This window comes from Carcharhinus amblyrhynchos, chromosome 19 (genome assembly GCF_965287045.1).
Source record: "Carcharhinus amblyrhynchos chromosome 19, sCarAmb.v2.hapA, whole genome shotgun sequence".
Classification (NCBI taxonomy): domain Eukaryota; kingdom Metazoa; phylum Chordata; class Chondrichthyes; order Carcharhiniformes; family Carcharhinidae; genus Carcharhinus; species Carcharhinus amblyrhynchos.
The window spans coordinates 52,779,613-52,790,117 of NC_137342.1; the positions used below are offsets into that span (position 1 = coordinate 52,779,613).

Sequence of the window (10,505 nt, forward strand, 5' to 3'; positions counted from 1 at the left end):
AAGTGTAAGACATTTGAGTTGACAGCAAGCTTATCCAGCCTTCGGTGCTATTAGTCCAGATGCAGCAATGATCTGTGTCACTGTGCAGTGTGATCTACACCACATTGCCAAGCTTAACATGCCATTCCTGGCCACCTTTGTTCAATACTTTTACTTTGTGATCCAGGGGATTAAAAAAAAACTCTGACTGACATTTACTGAAAGAGAATTTGCTGGTCCACTGTAGACTGGATTTAGCGGCTGTGGGGCTAACATTCCTCAGTCTGTTATTTTCTCTATTTTACTAAATTCCTGTCACCAGTATTAAGGGCAGCACCGTGGCACAGTGATTAGCACTGCTGCCTCACAGTGGCAGGGACCCAGGGCAGCACGGTGACACAGTGGTTAGCACTGCTGCCTCACAGTGGCAGGGACCCAGGGCAGCACGGTGACACAGTGGGTTAGCAGTGCTGCCTCACAGCGACAGGGACCCAGGGCAGCACGGTGACACAGTGGTTAGCACTGCTGCCTCACAGTGGCAGGGACCCAGGGCAGCACGGTGACACAGTGGGTTAGCAGTGCTGCCTCACAGCGACAGGGACCTAGGGCAGCACGGTGACACAGTGGGTTAGCAGTGCTGCCTCACAGCGACAGGGACCCAGGGCAGCACGGTGACACAGTGGGTTAGCAGTGCTGCCTCACAGTGGCAGGGACCTAGGGCAGCACGGTGACACAGTGGGTTAGCAGTGCTGCCTCACAGCGACAGGGACCCAGGGCAGCACGGTGACACAGTGGGTTAGCAGTGCTGCCTCACAGTGGCAGGGACCCAGGGCAGCACGGTGACACAGTGGTTAGCACTGCTGCCTCACAGCGGCAGGGACCTGGGTTCAATTCTCGGCTTGGGTCATTGTCTGTGTGGAGTCTGCACATTCTCCCCGTGTCTGCATGGGTTACCTCCGGGTGCTCCGGTTTCCTCCCACATTCTGAAAGACATGCTGGTTAGGTGCATTGGCCTGAACAGGTGCCAGAGTGTGGTGATGAGGGGAATTTCACAATAACTTCATTCCAGTGTTAAAGTAAACCTACTTGTGACACAAATAAACTTTAAACTTTAAAAACTGATTTTCAACGGGATTCATGCTAGTGCATTCTGCAGTGCGCAGAGTGTGGGAGATTCATTTTGAAACTTACTATTACCCCAGTAATTGTGGGTAAAGTTATTTCTGGAATTTGATTTATATTTTTCATTAATTAACATTCTGATATAATTCCTAACATTCCACATGCCCTTTGCTTTGTTTGATTTCACAGACATTAAGAACAGGTTTTGTTTATCTCTCTTTTCCTGTTTTGCTAAGTTCCATCCCGCTGTTCTTATTAATATTCAGCAGCTGATAATGTGACCCTCTTTCTGCCACAGATAAAGTCTAATGACCGAGTCATTAAGACAGAGCAAGGGTTGTTGCTGCGGAGTCTGCAGCGGAAAGACGCTGGGATTTATATTTGTCAGACTGTGGAACATGGCTTCATGCAGATGTTGCTGAAAGTGACCCTGGAAATTATTGACACCGAACATCTGGAGGAACTTCTGCACAAAGACATTGATGACAGCCTGAGAGCCAAGGAGAGTCACAGCTTGATCGCTCCAAACCAGAAGGTGTGGTACAGGGACTTCATGCAACTCATAAACCACCCCAACCTCAACACCATGGATGAGTTCTGTGAACAGGTATGGCGGCGCGATCGCCGTCAGAGGAAACAGAGGCCAGCGCACACACCTGGAAACAGCAACAAATGGAAACACTTACAGGAAAACAAGAAAGGTAGAAACAGGAGGACCCATGAGTCGGAGAGGCCACCCAGAAGTGTCTAACAATACACACCTTTACAGATACTGAATTCAAACAAAATGCAATACATACATTAACTACTTCATTGCATTATGTTGATGTTTACAAGTATATGGGCTGCTCACCAGATACACAACGGCCACCCATTGTCTTTTTCTCATCTCCTTTACTCTTTTTGTCAATGCAGCATGGTGATTGTGAATGCATTTCGTGGTTGGACTGGACTTGCTGTTTCAACAATACATGGAACTGACTGAGATTCAGCAACTCGATTCGGATAACCGCCCCTAAAGGTTTGCTAATGCCAGAATGTGTTAACAATGAATTGCTACTTCCTTTAAAGGACTTTATTCACAATGAACACTGAACTGCAGATCAGGTGGGCAAATGTAAGATTTATCTGTCGATCCTTTCACATGCCTGCTATTGGTTCAGGAATGCAGTGTGCAATGACAATGCTCGAGTGTACATGAAGCTACTGACATGACCAGAGATTCTTTCAGAGTGTGGTATGTGTAATCAGTGTGGTGTAATGTCCTTTGCATTAATGCATAGGTCCCACTTTGACCAAAAGACAATGAACAGGAAGTTGAGACAAACCCACCTAGTGATGAACATGAGAGTGGAATCAATGTCACGTGAGTGGGAAGATGTTGGATTCAGGAAGACCAAGTTGACTAAATTGGCTGGAATATTTGCCGTCAGCCCAGCCTGAGGAGCTGAGAGTGATGACATTCTGTTGCATATTTAACAATAACCAACAAGTCAAACTTTACCAAATGGCAACACATTGAAATCCTACTAAACAATTGGTGGTGGAGATTAAGGTGCTGTTTGATTGAAGTAAAAGACAAATGTTTCATCTAATTTGAATAGAACTTCAAAATGTTTACTCAGGCATGTCAAAAGACATTTAGTTTGTGTTCTGGTGATGGTGCATTTCATGGAAAGAATTTTTAAAGAAGGCTATAAATATGAAGCTGATTGGTAGAACATTTGATTCGACAATTTGATATTTGATTCATCTTCAGTGAAGGTCAGATCAGTTCCTATTGGTGACTGATATTGTTCCAGGAGAGGAAAGTAGCTTTGATTGTCATTTGCTCTAAATCTAGCACATTAGTACTGATTAGTAATAAATATATCAGTAAATCTTCCAGAGATAATTCACTGCACGTCTTTACTAAGGCTGTAGAATGATGGACCAAATCAAAATTCTAAATGATCCCATTCCAGAGTTACAATAACAGTTGTGTTGTTGGGAATGGTTATTGGGTGTGTGGTATTCTTTCTGCCAGTGTAAGTCTTCTAAATTCAGAAAGACAAATATTCTCCAGAAGAATCAGATGGAACGCAATGAGGGTTCCAAACCCCCCACAGTCTATGTATTAGCAATTGTTGCATTGAAATATACCTTAAATAAAGCAATGGAGTGGTGACAGTGCAAAGTTAGTCAATTGTACTTGCCAGTAAATAATGCATATTAAAATTGAGAGATATTATTTGTAATAAAAATGACAATTGTTGCTGTATCTTAATTGTTTAGGACTTTTCTTTTTAACCTGTACAGGTGACATTTAATGTCCTGTAAAACTAGCTCCCATCAGCTAATATATCTCATTATTTCATATTAAGATTGAAATCCAGAAGGATCCATCACTCAAACTCACCTACTACCTCAGTTGTGCGAAAAGCATCTGTCATTTAGCAATCAGATAACCAGAGAATCGTATGAAAGAAATTCCAACCCCTCCAGCTCTCCCCTTCTCTGTCCTACGGGAAAGGAATATGTGAAGAGAAAATGTGTTACTCATTTCAAGATAGCCAATCTAGCGGTAACACAGATAACAGTCACCTAGGAATCAGAGCAGTAGATTGTCTCTTAAGGGATCTTTGGGGTGGGCAGCAATTGTGGCCTTGTCACCAATGCTCACATTTAATGAAGCTTTTCCCCTGGAGGATGCACAATATCCTGAAAATGGAGGCTGAAGAGGGGAAAAAAGACCACCAGAAAACATTGTAATGCTATCACAGAAGTGGAAAGGTTCGAGGCAATTGCTTGCAGTTGGAGTTTTCAGAAGTCATGTGTGACACTTCTTACAAAACTGAAACCACTGCACAAACAATCCTCTTTATCGTGTTTGAGAGGATAAAGTGGTTTTCAGAGCTCATAGTTATTCAAAATAGCTTTCATCACCTTCTGAATGATGTCTGAAAATTACTTAGAATCTAATGAGGAGGTGGACAATCTACTCAGACGGGTTGGATGACCATCGCTTATCACAAATATCCGAGCAATCTGCGAACCAGCATATTTCCTCCCACTGTCCGGTTGGCCGCTGCTCTAATATTTGAAGTTTATGGATCAGCACTGTGCAGGCAGTATACAGATGCCGGAACAAAGAATTGTTTCAAATTCCCTGGCATCATCATTGAAATTATTCCGGAAAACTGGGAAATTTCAATGTCTGCTCAATCCTTTGACCAATTCACATTTTGAAAAATCTTCATGTATGAATTATTTTTGTCCTTTTGCAGCAACTTGTATATTACTGTGGAGAGATATGGATAATGCCATTCTTATAATTCCTCTCCTGATGCACCTCATTTCTAGTTGTACTTTGTGACCAGGTTGATATCCCCTGAAATGAACGGGGTTTGAAACAACTGGGACTAGTAATTAAATATATTGAGAAGTCCAATAATCCCACAGCAATGCAGACCACAGAAAGAATGTTAATTAAAGCTAACAATCAGTGGGTTGATAATCTAGTGAAGCATTAGCTTCATAGTATTACATTATTGTTTAAAGGAAAGGTTTATAGACCATAAACAATCAGACAAAACATCAGACAACTTGTGATTTTGATGAGCTTTGTTTGCAGGAGAAATTCAGTTTTATGGTCTATTAAAAGGTACTGTGTAAAAAATGCATGTGGATGTGCTTTATAGATTGTTTTCCCCCAGTAAACTATACTAGACAGTGATCTTTTCCATTATTTAGTACTTAGCAATGCTCTGTGTTAAATAGTTCATCATTTTGCTTATCCACTTGTCTAGACTGATGTATATATATTTTTGTTAGACAAAGAGGAGCAATATTATGTTTTATTGCAAAGGTGATAGTTAGTTTTCATATGTATGTACCAGCTATTATAATGTCTATATAATCTGCCCAGGTGAAATGCAAAAGGCTATTTATTTGGCTATTCCTGAAACAAGAAGTGTAAACTTTACAGTTCTTCAAAGCATGTGTATCTGGTAGATGAATTTTCATCTCTCTATTTATCACTGCATTTCAAAGGGGTACCATTAAACTGGAAAGGAATATTATGAAAATGCTGCTGTAAATTATTTCTTTTGGCATGTATTCAGTTGTTGAATAAACTTTTCTTTTAAACTATGGAGTTGATTTGGTTTCTCATTTTGAATTGCCAAGGAGATGCTCCAGAAGATAATTCTGTGGCTGTTTGTGAATGGCCCTTGTTCCTGGGAGCCGGATTTGATGAAAGGAAGTTGCAGTGCTCTCTGATACAGCATCAAGGCTGGAAAGGAATGAATTCTTCTGGTTCACTGCACAGAACCATCTCCAACTACACAAATGAAAATGTTTCTGAATCTGTAAACTTTAATACAAAACAGCTTGAAAGATCTTTCTACAAACTTTGATTGCTTTTAAATTTAAGATATCCAAAAAAGAACTGGAAGAATTTGACGTTAGAAACAACTTCAATAGAAATTGCTATTTTACTTTAATGAAGAAAAGCAGACTTTTCCGTGTCTGAGCTTACTTTAATATTGTTGAGTCAGCTTGATAGCATTGGCAGAAATGTACATTCACTCCAGCAATGGCAAAAGGGTGGCACAGTAGTTAGCACTGCTGTTCACAGCACCAGGCACTGAGGTTCAATCACTGTCTGTGTGGAGTTTGTACATTCTCCCAGTGTCTGCATGGGTTTCTTCAGGGTGCTCTGGTTTCCTCCTACACTCCAAAGATGTGATTGGCCATGGTAAATTCTACTTCAGTGTACCCCGAATAGGTGCCAGATTATGGTGACGAGGGGATTTCGACAGTAAATTCACTGCAGTTGTACTGATAGCCAACTTGTGACTAATAAATAAACTTTAACTTTTTTACTTAAACTTTTAACTTTTTACTTTTACTTTAAATAATGTAAATAGGGCTGGTTGAGATTTTGCTCTTTGAAATTTCCAGTGAGAGTATACTGCATAAAAATGATAGTGACTCGCAATGTGTATGTGTGTGATTCAACTAATTGCTTCTGTTATAATTCAGGCAGATTTTTTTTTAAGCAAATCGGATTTCACAACTGAACTGATGAATGATATAAACAAATCAATGATTGTATGGTTGAAAACCCAGTTCAGCTTTATCGTAACATGAGCAGTAAATCTTTCCACTCAACCAGTAATAGGCTATTGGACCCAGCCAATGTTAAGACAGAACAAGTCTGATTCCAGGCAGAAACCTGGCTTGATAAATCTGAACTTTGATTTTTTTTGTTTTAGAAACCATAGAGATCAGTTACTGAACACATTCACAAGAAAAAATAAATTATATTACACAAATAGGTTGGAAATATTTCAATACAAATGATTCAAACTGATACAACTTATTTAATCCCAGCAACCCTTACAGACACAACCCCCCAGTGAAGATTTATTACTGTCTCATCATCAAGGTTTTTTTTGTTTGGGTTAGCTCAGTTTCAAAGCATTTTCCTCTGGCAGACTGCTGAGCATTCACTCGATGCTTTTCTTCAGCTGGCATCTCTCCCTCAGAGACCCAAAAACCACAATCTAAACTCACTATTATTTCCATTTCAAGCATGCACGAGTTCCCTAAACTCAGTTCCTCAGCAGGCTTATAGGATTTCTTATTAGTGAGATTAGATCTTTTGTCTACACTCTCTGGTAAACATACACTCTTCATTGTTTCCCTGTTTCTCAGCATGTCTCTGGACCCCTGTTGCTAGGCAACATAATAGTTTTTTTATTCTACTGCTTTTTTTTAAGTTCACTAAATTACTGACCGCTGATACACCCTCTCTTCACTTCAAGAATTGTAAAACTGCATTAAAATGCATAAACATAGTGAGGGCCCTAGACTTTCTTTCACCCAGCTCCCAAAAACCTCTGAATGAAACTAAAACCAGGTTTCATTTTTCTTAATATCCATGAAAAAAGATATAAGTTAAACCTAAAGCGATACATTGTTCCTTACACTGCACAGTACTCACTGGGTGAGGTTTTACAGCCTTGCTCGGGAGAGACTGGAAATTCTCACCTGCAGTCAATGGAGATTTCTCCTATCGGACCCCCACCCGCTCCGATTCCGTGGTGGACCAGGCGGTAGCGTTCCGGCCACTGTCTGCTTCAGATTTCTGCAAACGAGTTGACAGAATATATAATTCAGCATGATAACTATTAATTTAAGCTTCCGAAGAATAAAAGTTATTCTGAAACAAGAATAAATTGGTAGACAAGTGTAACAATCACCAACTTCACACTTCTGTTCCAAATCAATTAAAACTGCAATGACCCTGATTTCTCCGGGAACCTTTTAACGAGGGTTACTAAAGCAGTATGTAAGAAATGAACCAACAGATGTGTGAACCAACAAACATTAACTTCCTCCATCAACTCACACCCATCTCACCAAGATCAACTTGGGAGGAAACTGAGGAGACCAATCAGATCATGTATTTGCCGACTATTTGAATCCTCATTCTGACACAATGGAAGGTAAAAACTTATCCTCCCCGATGGATTGGAGATTCCCTCTTTGAAGATACTTTATAGGGATTGATGGAAGGAATACTGGTTTTAAATACCCAGGATCACAACTCAGGCAAACAGCCATTGATTCATATCTACCTGGGAGGGTGACCATGACTCGAGATGGCAAAACCACTTCCAATATCTGAGCAATTAGTGCTTTTCTGACAAGATTCATGAATTAATACAAAGGAAAACTAAATATTTCCCTCAATATCACAGCCTGATGGGGACAGACAGATATGAACATGTTCACACAAGCTCCAATTCCACTCTCAGAAACATCAAAACAGACTAAATCTCTAAACAAAAAAACAGTAACAACAATCACTGAAAACCAGAATGGAGCTCCAACCTCAGGGTTAAATGTTAATAGAAATTCCTAAAAGTTCAGCTGAGTGAATCTTACTCCATCACAACTTCCAGTTTGCTGCAGAGCTCTTTCAGACTGTTTCTAACATCATGAGACTGTTTGTTAAATAAAACTGGGATCAACTATTGATACGAATCAGTAATCAAAGTGGATAATGATAGATAAAGTAACTTGTATTTGTTAGCACAAACCATGAAAGAGACCCCTGGACTGGATTACTCACACCACACCATATTAATTGGGTAAAGAAGGTAAACCCAGGTTGGAATGGTGAAATCAGGGCAGAGGGACACGGAAGGCATTGAATTTGTAAAGGCCAAGTCTAAAAGACGCCAGGAAGTATTTCTTACCCAGAAGGTATGAAGGATTTGGCAGGGAAGATGGTGGAGCAGGATTCTGGATTCTTATTAAATAACTGGATATTGTTTGTGAGTGATGGTGGACGTGATATTCTGAAAGGTTGAACTTGGAGTCAAATATCTTCAGTTTTTCCTGTGCCCAATGTATAAAATCAGATCTCAACTAACACAGTCCTAATAGTTCATTTTAGTTCAGATTTTGGTAAATGTTTAAACGAGGAAAATCAGAATGAAGTAAAATGTTTCAACATCATGTGGGATCACAGTAACCCATGAAACAGGCAGTGAAATTGTCCTGAAATATTATACATGATGAACTGTTAATTACTTCCAGTTTTCCAGAGTATGAGGAAGCTGGCTCGATAAGTGACATTTCTATTCACCTTTGAAACTGAGCCAGAAACTAAAACTAAAACATTCAGAAAATGAAGGAAATATTAAACCAAACAGAATTGGCTCTTGTTGTAGACCCAGATATTGCTGAAATACCAGAGTTTGATTATAGAGGGAGTGAGCATGAGTTGGGAAATTCTTTGATTTGTTGGACCCGTATCAATAAAATATACCGGGGAGTCTGGGCCAGGGGTGGAGGGAAGCTGGGGATTGGTGGGGAGGGGTGGTGATGGGGGGGTTATGGTTGGAGTGGGAGGGTCTGGCCTACCAATCACAGAGACAGCATGGCTAACCAATGGGTTAGGTAAGGGCTGAGGTGGGCTTGATTTTCGGGAGTTTTGTTCCAGTTGTTTTAGAAACATAGGAAGCGATTCTCCCAAAAAAGTTCAGAGTGCTGAATTTGTGGGAAAACTGATGTTTTTTCAGTGGGATTTCACACTTGAATCTCCCACACTCTGTGCAATGCAGAGGTCACAATCGTGAATATCATTAAAAGCTCGTGTGGGGTGGGGCCTAGTCACACTGGAGTCTAACCGTTCCGGAACTCTGCGCATGTGCAGTGGCCCCGAACCATCAGCCTATAGTTTACTGGGCAGCTCAATCACTGGCCAGCCTGGAACTCCAGCACTGCTGCCCCCCGCACCCCCTCCAAAACTGCCACGACCCGATCGTGACCCCCACAAACTTTTAATGACATTCACAATTGTGACCTCTGCATTGCACAGAGTCTGGGAGATTCAAGTGTGAAATCCCACTGAAGAAACAATCATGATTGTTTTTGGCTCTGGGCCAATGCTGGAGCACCCCCATCTCCAGCCCACATCAGTGATGATGCCCCCACTCCCAACTCCCACCGTGTCAGACCCTTCCACAGGAGGCAGACCCCCTGGCAGATCACCATCGCCAGCCCACATCCATCGCTGGCCTCCCTCCAGTCATCATTGATCCCAATGCAGAGTGGCAGCGGGGCCCACCCCCCCCAACCCACCAATTGCTCCTAAGCCCCACCTCCAGTAGGCCCCACCCCCTAGACTGCACTCCAATGGGCCACACCCCCATGGCACTGCCTTGTACCCATTGGGCAGTCCAAAGCTGCCCCCTGGGCATAGGCACTTTGCCCCAGGGCAATGCTGGGGCACAGGCTGGCACTGCCAGGGTGCCCATGCCTAGGAAGCACCACCTCCCCACTGCCCAACTCCCTAAGGGGGTCCCGATTGTCCCCTCCCCCTTTCACTCCAGTAGTTCCGCGAACGTGGGTGAATTTGTATTGGCAGGTTGGGTGATGCTACCACCCTGGGGAATTCAGTCCCAGGTCCAATAATCTCATTAAAATAAGGTTAAAGACCGACTGAAATGACTTAGCTGGTCTTCCCACTGCTTTCCACTCTGGCCCCAGCTGCGGTGGATATCTGGCACTGAGAGATTCGCGTACATTGGGAGCACACGCGCAAAAACCATGTATCGGCCAATATGCAATTCTCCCAGCCCGCATTTGGCCCTTCGATCCTGCTCTGCCATTCATTTTGATCCTGGCTGATCATCTTATTGAATATCCTGATCCCTCTTTCCTCCTATTTCCTTTGATCCCTTCAGCCCCAAGAACAATTTCTGATTTCTTCTTGAAATCACACAACGTTTTGACTCAACAATCTGGACTAGGCTATCTGGAGGAGGGGGCTGAGTGCAGGGTAACAAAGTTTGCTGATGACACAAAGATGAGTGGGAAAGCGAATTACGTGGAGGACACAGAAA

At 42.1% G+C, this 10,505-nt stretch overlaps 1 protein-coding gene across 4 annotated transcripts in view; it reads left to right on the plus strand.

Moving 5' to 3' along the window:
- Nucleotides 1-5,232, plus strand: part of sema3ab (sema domain, immunoglobulin domain (Ig), short basic domain, secreted, (semaphorin) 3Ab) — a 366,890-nt gene extending 361,658 nt beyond the window's left edge. For all 4 annotated transcript variants that reach the window (XM_080207779.1, XM_080207780.1, XM_080207781.1 and 1 more), the window contains exon 18: nt 1,400-5,232. In XM_080207779.1, the coding sequence (XP_080063905.1) occupies nt 1,400-1,852 (453 nt within the window). In that variant the 3' untranslated portion in view covers nt 1,853-5,232. The remainder of the gene's footprint in view (nt 1-1,399) is intronic.
- Nucleotides 5,233-10,505: the final 5,273 nt, after the last annotated feature.